Source organism: Trichechus manatus, unplaced genomic scaffold (assembly GCF_000243295.1).
Source record: "Trichechus manatus latirostris isolate Lorelei unplaced genomic scaffold, TriManLat1.0 scaffold00030, whole genome shotgun sequence".
In the NCBI taxonomy this organism is placed as follows: Eukaryota; Metazoa; Chordata; class Mammalia; order Sirenia; family Trichechidae; genus Trichechus; species Trichechus manatus.
Window position 1 is genome coordinate 17,588,075 of NW_004443966.1, and position 14,277 is coordinate 17,602,351.

Below are 14,277 nucleotides of genomic sequence, written 5' to 3' on the forward strand. Positions count from 1 at the left end.
ATATATATATATGTGTATATATATATACATATATATATATATATATATACGGACCATAAAACTTAAGCAGAATGACAGGAAATAATGTGTTTTTAACACTCTCCTCATGGGCTTATATGCACTTCAGTGCCTTTGAACTCATGGGCAATCCCTAGGTTAATGGGCAGGAATGAGATCTCAAACTGTGCGACTGCATTTCATAACACTGTACAGAAAATAGAGGAAAAATAAAATATTTATGATCTCTTGCTCGTATTTAAAAAGGGTTCCTAAAAACCAGTATGCTATATTAAAGCCTGAAAGATTTAAAGACTCAGGATATGATAAGAGAGAAAAAGATATTTTCATTGTTAATATGAAATTTAACTTTTTCAGCCCTAAGAAACAGCCCTCCCTTCATTTAAACCATGATATTCTCCCATAGGAACAGAAAGAATCCACTAGGTACAAAGATTTAATGCAAGTATCTTGAATTTTTTCAAATTTGTTTTATGTCCACTTACAAAATGCTTCTCTTGTGGTTACCACTAGTTAAGTGGTAAAGAACTTAAAAGTATAAAGAACTTAATGAAGACTATAAATAGGCCAACAGCTGTGACAAAGCACATTAGCTTCTTTAAGCCTGACATTAACAAGCTTAGATGGCTATATCTTACCACTCTAAGGCAATCAGCACTTGCTGAATGCCTACTGTGTTAAGAGGCACTGTATTGCCCTTCACAAATGCTTTCTTAACTTAATCGGGAGGAACCAAAATCTCTGCTATCTGTGCTTAGTCAAAGATTCCTTTCAGAAAAAAAAAAAAGAAACTGAACCAGTTGCTGCCAAGACAATTCTGATTCATGGCAAGCCAACGTGTTTCAGAGCAGAACTGTGCTCCATAGGGTTCTCAATGGCTGTGATCTTTCAGAAGTAGATCACCAGGCCTTTCTTCTTAGGCACCTCTGGGTAGATTCAACCTGCCAACCTTTTGGTTAGTAGCAGAGTGCTTAATCATTTGCACCACCCAGGAACTCCTCAAAGATTCCTAGGGTATAGTTATGTTTATTTCAGGAGGCTAGCAGAGTCAATAATGAAGGAAATTCTTTTATGCGGAGAAAAAAAGCTTAATTTTAGCAGCTTCCACGCAAACAGTTGGAGCAGAACAAGGTACCTTAATAAAACTCTCCAAGAGTTATCACTTATCAACATGGTTAGGTTCCAAAGATCAGGTCATTATGTAAAAATCAGCATTACATGAAAATGGAGGATGACCACATCTGATCACAAAATGAAGGATGACTACACATCATTACATAACTGCCAAACCACTGAGATCATGGCCCAGTCAAGCTGACACATAACCTTAACCATCACAGCCAGTGTTATACTCTCACCTCACACCTTGGTGTTCGTTACTGTCAGACATACATCGTTAATGTGCAAAGTAGTCGGACGGATTTTTTACTACTGTCATAAATGTGAAATGTTAGATACTGAAATAGTCAATAAGTGAGGAGTGGGCATATACATAAAAGAATATAAACATTTCACTTACAGCGGTACACTCATATTGTCCTTTGGCACAAAGAAAATGGCCCCAGTAGTTCCCTCTCTGGAAGGATCATCAGATTTGTGGCTATAAGACTGAGCCGGCCTAAGGTATTCTCTTTTGGAAATGTGATTATTAGAGAGTTTACGGGCTACATTCAATTGGGGGCCCGTTCTGTCTGTCTTAGATAATTCCTTAGACTGGCATGGGCTTCCTTTTCTTTCAAATAACAGGGTGATAGGTCGGTCCTTCAGAGGTACATGAGCACAGGGAGTGTCTTTTGGGGCTAGAGCAGCATCTTTTACAGTTACTGATGGGGGCCCTGGTACACTGGATTCTCCCTTATTTGGAATATTTAGAATGAGAGAGGATGGCCTCTCTACTGTTTGCTTTAATTGATGGAAAGAGGGTACTGGGAAAGACTCCCCAGTTCTTGACTTTTCAATTGTCTTGAAGGCTTTACGCTCCTTCTCTAAAATATTTGTTTGCTGGCGAATCTGTTTCATCATTTCTTTTTCATTCTGCCGCTGCAACTGCTTTTGCCTTTCTTCCTTCTCAGTGTTTAGCTTTTCCAACTTTTCCAGCACAGTATTAGAAGAATCTGTATTCAAAGAAGCAACAACCTGATCTCCTGAGATGTGATACTTGCGGGCTTCCCTGTTGATATCCAAGGTAAGAGCTGTCCCCAGAGTTTCTTTACTTTCCAATAGTTTGTTTCTCTGAATACCTGTATCTAATTGGGAACTTCTCCTCGATGGGTCTACCTGGGGAATATAAAAAAATGTAGGCAGACTATTTGAAATAAAAGAATCTCTCCGCTGTGGTTTACAGGGAATAGATTCAGAACTGCAAACCAGTTTTTCCTTCATAGTCCCATTCTTGAAATGCTCTGAGGCACAGGGTTTCTGCTTTTTCATCAATGCATAGCTAGTCTCACTTGAGGCACTGAGGGCATTATCCTGTGAATCAAATTTTGGACTGCTGCTAGATATCTTAGGTGATGGAACCTGCAAGTCTCCTTCATCTGGAATTACGGACTCTAGTTTGCTCTTCTGGCTCTCTTCACAGCTCAGAATTTCCAAGCTTCCTTGAGAACTTTCACTATCAGGTGTACCCTGTAGAGACTGAAGGCCCTCAGGCATCAGTTCTGTAGACCATCTACGTTCCTCTGTAGGAGACACACCACCAAGAGAACGGACTTTCAGCAATTCTAAGCTAAATATAGCTTGCTCCAGTTCTCTCATTCTCCGACTTTCTCTTTTGGCCCGGCCTACTTTTTTCTGGTGGAGATCCTCCAGTGACTTGGGTCTCTCTCTCACAACCACATCTTCCTGCAAGTCCACACCGCTTTGACTTCTGACTCTCTCCTGTCGCTTGTTGGGGGACTCCTTGGAGTAGTCTCCTAAACTTTCACGGCTAATTCGATTACTCGCTATCACAGATTTACATTGCTCTATGGCTTTCACTCTGTTGTCAAAGGAACAATCTTCCCATTCTGAAGGGTCTGAACCCTGAATCTCCAGAGACCCATATGACTTGATATTCACCAATCCAAGCTCTAGTTTTGTTTCTTTAACTCTTTGTTCTTTTAAAGCTTTAAATCTATATAAAAACAGAAATAAATGGGTTACAGATATCTATTGGTGATCACTACAGAGAATACATTTACTAAGAATTTTTTTAAAAAATGAGAAGTCTCAAAAATTTCCTTTTACAATACTTTCTTTAACTTGGAGGCACATTTCACCATTCTCCTATTTTCATCAGTGAGATGATACTGTTAATTGAGTACATTATTCCCAGCTGGGTATTCTATTCAAAACATTAACTCAGAAATAAAGTTCCCATTTTAATAATACTCATCATTATAAGGTGAACCATATGAAACTAAAGTTTCTGAAGGTAAAAAGAATTGAGTATTGCCTATTTTATCAGTTTCAACTTAATGGAAAAATTCATTCTTAGCAGCTATAACCACAGATCATCTAGGTTTTCAATCCAATTAATTCAGTGAAAGCTTATTCAGTTTCTATTATAGGCCAGGCAATGTGGGTTAAAGCTGCTGAGTCTCACAGTCCAGTGGAGAAGATAAAATTGTGCATAACCAATTCAAGCACAAGTTAGGCAAGTGTTGTACATAACTAATTCAAGCACAAGTTAGGCAGAGGTATAAACAAAGTACTTGTGAAGAGAGAAGAAGGGTAATAATTATAGTAACAGAGATTACCTTTGTCTTGCTCTGAATCCTCTACATGCTGCTTGCAAAAGGATAATTTTGTTCCTTTGTTCTTGGTACCGCTTACTCTCCCTGTAGCCTTTCCATCTTGCCTGTATGTAGACAGCAGCCATGTGCCTCTGCCTGTAATGTTCCTGCCATCTCTGCTGGATGATGATGGCTGCAGCCCGTAGCTCCAAGTACCGGCGCCTCTCTAAGTGAGCACGCCAGGAAGCTTGGAGAAGAGTGGCTGCACTAGCCCTAACAAAAGCATTCCTCTGCACAGCTGCATCTTTGACTTGCTTCTGATTCAGGTAACTCCTCCAGAATCGCTGTGAGGAAGACAGAATAATAGAAACTGTTGTCATATTTTCTATCACATTTTCATAGAAAGAGAAAAAAGAATAAATTTTCTACATCATAATTAGAGTGTAACTGGCTAAACAGCTAAACTATTTGTGATTAAAGTAAAAAAAGTTTTTTCCAGATATGCTTGGCTAAAAATGACTATTTTAAATAATATAACCTTAATGAAGTTAATTATTGAAGTTAAAATAATTTAAAATGTTTTATGCTTTCATGCCCTACAAATTAATTTTAATAAATTAATATATTTTCACACTATAATTTGCCCAAGTAACATTAATGAGCTCAAGGTCACCATGCATATATTTCAAAGATGAAAAATTCCAAAGATTAAGGATTTTCTTGCACAAATAGAAAAAGTTCTATGGAGAACACACAATAATAGAGAAAATATGAAATAAGGTACCTATCATCTGAAATGAGTACATAACAAACTATAACAACAATAATAATGTACATATAACTCTCAACTACTATTCAAAAAACTATTAAATAAAAAAGAACTATGTCAACAAAATTAAAGAAGCATAAACTTCTTTGCCCCATTCATACCTCACAAGACATTACAGCTATAAATTCAATTTAATTTCAATTCAATACCAATATTTATTAATAGTCTACTCTTACATGCCAGGCAATCTGTCTGGTACTATGAGCATTTCAAAAATGAGGAAGACATATTCTCATCTCTGAAGAAGTTTACATTCTTATTTAAATGTTTCAGAGTAAAACAGTTCTGTTACTAAAATAAAGGTCAAAAGAACCAGCTAATCCCATGCAAAAAATCCTTTGCTTCCCACCTGGATAATAATGGATGCCTGTCTCAGATGAAGGAAATGTTGCCTACACAGCAAGACCCTGAACCATCGCTGCAACAGTGTGATTCTGCGGAGCACCTCTTGGTGAAGCAGACCTTGTAAGTGCTGTCGTTCCTGCTCCTTTAAGAAGACCTACCAGGAGGAAAAGTGAGGAATGTAGCTTACAAATAAGACATTTCTTTCATGAATTATCTTTTCTGTGCTAAGCTTTTAGAGAACAGCATACACACAAGAGTGGCACATGTGTAAATGCTGTACTGATTTATCCAAAGTAATCATTGTCAAGTCGGGAAGGAGATATTAGACTATGAAAGATGAAACGGAAAGATAAGCAAAGTACAAAAATCCTGGAGCCAGAGACTGTGACATATACTCGCTTGGGAAAATCACTACCATAATGAGCTAATGTACTACTTGGCTATGTACATCCTATTTTTGTAGGGTGTTGGGGTGGGGAAAAAAATGCTGAGAACCACAGATCTCGAAGTTTGATCATAACGTGAATAAACCAATGATAACAGTCTTTTCGAAACCCAGCATGCATGAAAGGCATCTGGCTTGCCAAAGTTATTATTTATTTACTCTTTAATTTCATGAATAAATTTTTAGTTATTTGGGGGAATGCAAACATAAATTAGACACAGTCCCTTTGGAAACTGGATTCACACTTCACCTGTAAGAGCAAACAGATAATAGATAGTTAAAGAGGAAATGGAGATAATAATAAAGGCACCCACATGGTATAATAGAACAACTTTTCTTTATAAAGAAGATATTACATAGTGTGAAGACATAATATGGAGGTTTAAAAAAGAGAAATGTTTAAATTTAATGAGAAGGTTATCGGGATTATTTCTGGGCAGGAGGCCTACATAAATAAGTATATTAGCATAATGATTTTGATATTATTAGAATGAGTTCAACAGAATGACAAATACACTGGAATCAGATAAGCAAACTGTTCATTATAAGAGCAACGTAGGTAGGTAAGAGGAGCTAAGAACTAGAACTAAAATGGCAGTAGGAATGGCAAAAAAGGGAGAGATGGGAAGATGACTTACAAAGGAAAAAAAACATAGAACTTTGTAAAAGAATTAAAGTAAAAATTACGCTAAAGATGATTATCGTTTCTAGCCTGAGAAACCAGAAGAAAGTGTCAGAGTAGTTAATACATTTAGGGGAGTAGGGGAATCTAGATAAGGTCACTTTAGGAAAGGTGAGTTAGAATTACAGTAGAGATGTTTCTTAGGAAATTAAAATCACAGTCAGACTAGAGCATTGGCCAGAAAGTCTTTGATTAATACTGGCTATATTATTAAATAACTTTGGCCTAATAAATTTTCCTCAAAATATCTGGTATACTATCTTTATTATAAATGTTCTCATATGCAAAGACTGCCACTATTATTTAAATAAAAAATACACTCAATTTTGACAAGGTCTGTATATACTGTATTTACCATGGTTTTCCCAACTTGATAATTATCTGAATTAAGATTTATTTTCCTGAAGAAATCCTGAATGTTAAGCTTGGATGGAGTAATATTTCGGGGAAGAAGTACATGGAAGTGGCTCACAAAATCCTGAAAAATGAAAAGAAAATGTTGTAAAATCACAGAAGAATTGTACGTAAACAAAAGAAAATGTTGTAAAATCACAAAAGAATTGTACGTAAACAAGATCCTAAACTAGCTAATTGTCTTTGTATTGTTCTTTTTCTCATTCTTTTAAACAGAGTAAAATCAAGAATGTGCTTGTTAATTTAAAATATTACAAAAAGGCTAATTTGGAAAAGATAGCAAGTTCTACATACTAAGTTATCAAAGGAGAACAGATGATGAAAAGAAGTGCAGAAGCTAATTATCCTTTTTGAGAAAATTGTATTAAAGAGCAAAGAAAAAGTTTTCCAAACAGGAACCTGAAATTTTTAGCGTAAAAATATGCAAATATGACAGCTACTACAGCGGATAACTGAAAATGAAGCTTTGCCTTCCAGCAACAGCGAAGATTTGCTCAGCTGCTGAGAAGCCGCAATATAACTTCTATACCCAGAAGAGCAGTAGCTAATGAGAATAGCTGAGCCTTGTTGGGAACTTCTATGAAAAAAAATCCTACTGAGAAAACTCTAGGGAAAACCAAATGGAATCTTGTCTTTTAAGTAGATAATTCAGATTGAACTATTCCAATTACTGCAGTTATCAGTGTAAGGAATTGCTAGGTTACAAGAAAACTTAATGTTACCAAATATTCAGATTAAATGAGAATAGCCATTGACTGAATTCTATTACAATACAAGCTTAATGAGATTGCTGTCATTCAGTGTAAGTGAGTACTCTTTTCAATTCTGTATACAAAAGATGGAATGGAAAGAATGAAGATAAATAAACATGTGAGCTCCAAATAAATAATAAGCAAGACACGTGGTAATAATTTACTTGACATGCATATATTTAAATATCATTATAAAAGCATAACCTGGAAAGAATATTTGCAGCTGTATCCTGATTGGCGAATTCGAACTGTCTCCAGCATTCCAGTGTACCGAAGCTGTCTAAGTACCAAGGCATCATTGAACCTTAAGGGCAGCTAAAACAAAGCAAATGGAAAAAAAGTTAACCCAGAAGAGTAGATCTCCAAATTAATGTTTGTCTTATAAGTATAGTTAACTTAGATCAGCTGGGGGTTGTCTGGTTAAGATACAGCAGAGGTGATAGAACAAGCTCACTTCCTCAGCTAGGAACTTCCCAAAAGTTCTAATTGCCTGACCCTAGGAGAAAGACAGGAACCCTGGTGGTGCAATGGTTAAGCACTACGGCTGCTAACCAAAGGGTCAGTAGTTCAAATCCACCAGCTCTTTCTTGGAAACCCTATGGGGCAGTTCTACCCTGTCCTGTAGGGTCACTATGAGTCGGAATCGACTTAACAATGGGTTTTTTTTTCTAATGGGAAAAAGAGAGAGCCCAAGCTTCCAGACTGCTCTGGTTGTAGAGGGAGAGGAACTTAAAGCTCAAAAGGAATGCAGTTGCTCGCAGAGGAGGCCACATAGTCACTGTAAAACCTGTATCAAGATTAACCTACTTAGGCATAGTCAAGAGCTGTCTGTATTTTTGTTTTTTTTCTTGGCTGTAACCTTTTTTTTTTAATTTATTGTACTTTAGATGAAGGTTTACAGAACAAATTAGTTTCTCATTAAACAGTGAGTACACATATTGTTTTATGGCAATGGTTAACAACCCCATGACACGTTACCACTGTCCCTTCTCAAACTTGGGTTCCCTATTACCAGCCGTCTAGTCCTTGTCCCTGGACTGTTGTGCCCCATTAGTCTCGTTTTGTTTTATGGGGCTGTCTAATCTTTGGCTGAAAGATGAACCTCGGGAGTGACTTCATTACTGAGCTAAAAGGGTGTCCAGGGGCCATACTCTCGGGGTTTCTCCAGTCTCTGTCAGGCCAGTAAGTCTGGTCTTTTTTTTGTTAGAATTTTCTTCTACATTTTTCTCCAGCTCTGTCTGGGACCCTCTATTGTGATCCCTGTCAGAGTAGTCAGTGGTGGTAGTCGGGCACCATCTAGTTGCACAGTATTTTTGTTTTTAATTGTGATTTATCTATAATCTTACTAAGAAACCACCTACCCACACTCCCCACCAGTTGCCTTAGTTAACTGAAAGCTGATAGATTCTTCTAGCATAGGGTAAATAAGAGTAGCTTGTTTTCTTAAACACTTTTTGCTGATGATATTGGTATGAAACACTGAAAAACAAAAAATTCTTGTAGTCCCTGAGAATTAATGCCCTCATTCCACAGGCACTGACAGGCAAGGGGCTAATGGGAGGAGTCACTCCTAAGTATCTTGGTAGACGTGATTTTAGACATTCAGAAGATGGATATGGATCTTCTGACAGTATTCTCTGTTCTCTAAGTGCTATTTTCAATAATCCTCTAAGACAACCCCAAACATTTTCCTGCAGCTAGGCAGGGCACACCAGTTATCAAGGAAAAAAGTCAAATAGGCAATTTATATTAAACAATAATATCAGCTAACATTTATTTAATACTTATTCTGTGCCTTGAAATACATCATTAACTGAAATCTTTCTATAGCAAGGTCTCAATTAATAATTGGAATGCAAACTTTTATACAACTGTAAATAAAACTACTTCCATTTTAGTAACTATAAAAGAACAGCTAATATCTACAAAGTGCTTATTACAGACCAGAAACATTCTAAGTACTTTATAGGTATTAACTTATATATGCTCAGAAAAACACACTGAGGTTGGTCCTATCAGTATAGTACACTCTTATACAGATGAAAATATTTAAGTGAACAGAATGGTCAAGTAATTCGTTTAAAGTTACAAAACTCAAAAAGAGCAGAGTAGAATGCTTCTTAAAAGTTAAGAAGCTGAATGTAATTCCCAGTGCATTTTAACTGTTCAGGCATGAGACTATTCTTTTCTGTGATAAACCTAAGGAAAGATGACAAATATTTACACTAATTACGTATATTTTGCAAAAGCTCTAATTAGGGGACTGCAATTGAAAACAGTATACACATGTTAATCTTAGGGAAACAAATGTTGCTAAAAGAAAACTCTTTTCCGATAGAATTTCAAGAGTAATTTTTTTCTCAAAATTTAGGAGATGCTAAATCAAGTTCATATAAATGTCATACAGGCAGGTAAGTGTAGAAATTACAAGGATATCTATAAAAAAAATTTATGGAACATGTTTTCTTTATAAAGATTATAAATAACTCTTCCCTTTCACTTACTCTCCTTAGAAAGAATTTAAAGCTTAGTTTGAAGTCAGTGAGCTAGAACTGATGCTCTCATTTATAGAACATTTTTACCTTTTCAGCATTAGAGCGAATGCATTTTACAAAATATGGTTCTGCTTGATCAAGTGTCTCCATCAGCTTGCTTAATGATGCCTGCAATACAAAGTAATACAATTAGCATATTCTTCCATTTCAAACTGACAATGAATGATACATAAATATAAACAATAATATTGGCAAAATATGCACAAACTAGTAGCATACAAAGAAATGGTTTTTTTCCTGAAAACCAAACTGTATATTCCCATGTTCCTGTAATGGTTAAATTAGGGATAATTAAGGACAAAGATAGTAGTTTAATCTTAAACCTGACAGCCTGACAATAGTAAATATCGTACATATACAGTATTTCAGAATAATCCAAATTTCACTTTTCATGAAATAATTTTATTCAAATTTATGCATTCCTAAAGCAACTTTTACAATCATCCAGTAGGTAAGCTACTTTTTCAGAAAATTTATTACTAATTTGAATTGACTCAATGGCAATGAGCTTGGGGTTTGTATGTGTTGTTTTTGGGGGGTTATCATTAATTTACATACATGAAAATTCACTTTTTGGTGGGATCTTACGAGTTTTGACAAATGTCAAATTTATAGGCATAGAGTTTTATGTAGTGTTCCTTTACTTTTAAATGTCTATCAGGTATTTAGGGATGCTCCCTCTTTATTTCCTGATACTGGTAATTTGTACCTTCTCTCTTTTTTCCTGACCAGGTTAGAGGTTATCAATTTTTTTTTATCTTTTCAAAGAACCAGCTTTTTGTTTCATTAATCTTTTCCCTTATTTTTCTGTTTTCAATTTCATTGATTTCTGCTCTTTATTATTTCCCTCCTTCTTTTGCCCTAGTTATTTTCTCTGTTCTGGGGTCTACTTTGTCTGACGTTACTACAGCCGCTCTGGCTTTCTTTTTATTAGTGTTTCAGAGGGTATCATTGTCATTCTTTAACTTTAACCTTCTGTATTATTTATATTTAAAAAGGGCTTCCTGTAGACAGCATATAATTGGCTTCTTTTATTTTATCCAATCTGATAATAACTATTTTATCCAATCTGACAATAAAGTTTTAACTGGAGTGTTTAGAGTATTCACATTTAATATAATTATTAGTATGGTTAGATTTAGGTCTATCATTTCATCATCTGTTTTCTATTTGTCCCCTCTCTTTACGTTCCTCTGTTGCCTCTTTCCTGCAATTTTTTAAAAACAGTATTTTATTGTATCCTACAATTTTTTTCAAACATTTTTTAGTATTCCATATTAATTTATCTACTGATGTTTTGGCTGTATCTCTTTGTATTGTTATTTTTAGCTGCTACTCTAGGGACTACAATATACAAACCTAATTTGTCAGAGTTTACTTACAGTCAATATTTCACCACCTCAAGTAAAACATAGAAGCCTTACAATCATACAGACCTCTGTTATTGTCACAGGTATTATATCAACATACTTTTATTTTACTTTTAAGTGCTCTTTTTTTGGTGTAGAGGAAGAACTAAAAGGCAAGTTATTTTCCTCTAACCAATGGATCCTTGGAGTCCCTGGGTGGCGCAAACAGTTAAGTGCTCAACTACTAGTTGAAAGGTTGGCAGTTCAAAGCCAACCAGAAGCACCCTGGAAGACCAGTCTAGCAATCTGTTTCTGTCACAGCCTTGAAAACCCTACTCTGCACACAGCCTTGAAAATAGTTCTACTCTCACGCATGGTCAACATGAGTCAGAATCAACTCAACAGCAACTTACAGCAACAAATGGACTTTTACACAGAGAACTCAAAGATTTTTACAAATAAAACAAGCTTTAACATAGCCAACATCCTTAGACCCAAAGTCCAGGGAAGAGAAAAATTTATAGAGTTCTCACCACTCTAAGCAAAGGGCTATGTTGACTAATGGCACAGTGGCAGATGTGTTTTTCAGCAACCCTAGGTTGGGTATGCATCATCAGGTCAGGAGAGGGAGAACAGTTTCACTAGCAGTTTTCAGCAGATATAACAGCAACAGTATGGTCCACTGTGCATGGTCTATTTTCTCAGGAGAAAGCCACAAAATTCCTCCTTTTAAAGAGCTGAATGAGCACAGATATGGTACCTATGAAGTAACCAGGCTTTCACACAGGGGCCTATGCATAAGCACTGCACATTTCTTTGCTTTATGATCAAGTTGCATCATCCTGCTCAAAACGAAGGCTTTAGCTACTTTATTGGACAGTTTGGTGGTCAAAGGGATAGACTCATTAAAAACTGTCATTTATTTGCGAAAGACAAAGTCTCAAATTTACCGAAAGGCTGAAATAGGGAAAATATCCATATGGTCTATCATCTGCTATTTATTTCTATTTGTCAATCTGTTGTTTCTTTTTCCTGTCTTTTTTGATTGAGTTAATTTTTTTATTCTGCTTTAGCTCCACTATTAGATTATTACCTATAGCTCTTCTGTTTTGTTGCAGGGTTACTCTATGGTTTCCAATGTTTAATTTATCACAATCTTCCTTCAAACAATGTTATGTCATTTCCAGCAGAGTGTAAAAACCTTGCATCAGTATACTTCCATTTGGTCCCTCTCTTCTTTTGCGCTACTCTATCAGACACTTTATTTCTATCCCACAATACACTATACTGTTATTTTTTTTTTAATTTTCTACAATCAAATATCTTTTTAAAGATTAAAAGTTGTTTTTTTTTTAATTGTCAGTTACATTTCTAACATTCTGGCACTCTTCATGGTTTGTGTAGATTCAAAATTTCAACTGACTTTCCATCATTTTTCTTCTACCTTAAGAATTTCCTTTCAAATCTCTTAGTAGTGCAGATCTGCTGGCAATGAATTCTCTCAGCTTTTGTTTGTCTGCGAAAGATATATTCACAGTGCACAGAATTCTAGGGTGAAATTATTTTCTTTCAGTACTTCAAAGATATCACTCCATTATCTTATGGCTTATATAGTTTCTGATGAGAAATCTACTATAATTCTTATCTTCATTTCATTAAACATAATATCTTCCCCCACCCCTGCTGCATTTAAAATTTTCTCTTTTTAATCAGTTTTACCAATTTAATATGATGTGCCTTGGTGTGTTTTTCTCTGTTCTGCTTGGGGTTTATTGCGATTCTCTGATTTTTGTATTTATACTTTTCATCAAATCAGAAAAAATCGGCGTCATTGTTTCTTCAAATATGTTTTTCTGTACCCTTCCTCTCAAGACTCAAGGGTTTACTGTAGCAGTTAACCCTTCATGAAGTTCTCTGGTTTCATTTTGATAAGCATAAACATTCATAAGAAGGTCATGAAGACAAAGACACCTGGGTGTCATCTATTACCACCACTTATAAGTTGCTTGGATATTCAATTTCCTCACCTATACAGTAAGAACAATAATATTTATCTCATGGAATGGTTTAAGAAAAAAATTAGATAATGCATACATCTAAATATCTGGTAAAGGGTCTGGGAAATACAGTACATGTGGTCACTATCTCTGGATGGTAGATGATTTTCATTTGTTTTTCCTCATCTGTATTTTCTAAATAATCAATATTAACTCTTAATACAGTTGGGATAATTTAACAATGTATTGGAAACACTGAAGGTCATCCTTTGATGTTTTTAATTCCTTTTTTAAAAAAAAGAAATAAAATACATGAATATTATTTGAGAATTTCAGGAATATCAAAAATTCCTGAATTTGGGGGGATTTTTAAGGGATATAATAGGATTGTGATTATAACTAAGTTTTTTATTGTAATAGCTATATTGCACTCTTCAGATTAAAGCAGTCTGGTATACAAGGCAAGTATAAAAGATCCAAGGTAATAAACCAAATGACACTTACAACTTAATGATCCTTCATAATGATGAGATATCCTTTTCAGATACTGAACTCACCACATTATCTTTTGATCAGAATTTGGCTTCCCATGTTGATGCTAATCAGGGGGAACTGGGCTAATGAACTAGCAATTATATCAAGTCTGCTTATGACTCTTATTTCTCATTATATATTAATAAATTTTGATACTGTTTTACACAACAGTGCTTATAGTTTATTAGGCACCATGATTTTTCTCCCATTTATCTTTGTACTTCTAAATCTACAAAGTGAAAAGCCAGACTCCGGAATGTGAGGACAGCACCAAGGCACAGACAGCCTTGCCTAACACCTCTCTTTCTTGTTACTTCAAACCAAATACCATTAACCCAAAAGATTGTTAATTAGGAAGGATTTTTAAAATATATGGCAGAGATTCCTCTACATTCAAACACCTCTTCTTTAAGCTTATTAGCACATTATAGTAAGTTATTTGGCTCTTCAGTCTTGCTTTCTTTTTCTCTTTCTTTTCTTTTCTTTCTTTTTAAGAGAAAGCATGTGATCAAACAGCCTTCACCAATTCAAATTTTTCTGCAGGTCTATGCTGAGAATTATCTAAAATAAAATAACATTTCTAAGCCCACAGTATGACAGACTGTGCTTATAAATCAAACAAGATCATATGCAGTGACATG

At 35.3% G+C, this 14,277-nt stretch overlaps 1 protein-coding gene across 10 annotated transcripts in view; it reads right to left on the reverse strand.

Moving 5' to 3' along the window:
* MYO9A (myosin IXA) overlaps window positions 1-14,277 on the reverse strand; it is a 247,183-nt gene that overhangs the window by 74,510 nt on the left and 158,396 nt on the right. For all 10 annotated transcript variants that reach the window (XM_023729773.1, XM_023729771.1, XM_023729777.1 and 7 more), the window contains 6 exons: window positions 9,784-9,864; window positions 7,406-7,516; window positions 6,391-6,513; window positions 4,913-5,062; window positions 3,759-4,078; window positions 1,538-3,133 (listed from right to left, as the gene is read on the reverse strand). In XM_023729773.1, the coding sequence (XP_023585541.1) occupies window positions 1,538-3,133; window positions 3,759-4,078; window positions 4,913-5,062; window positions 6,391-6,513; window positions 7,406-7,516; window positions 9,784-9,864 (2,381 nt within the window). The remainder of the gene's footprint in view (window positions 1-1,537; window positions 3,134-3,758; window positions 4,079-4,912; window positions 5,063-6,390; window positions 6,514-7,405; window positions 7,517-9,783; window positions 9,865-14,277) is intronic.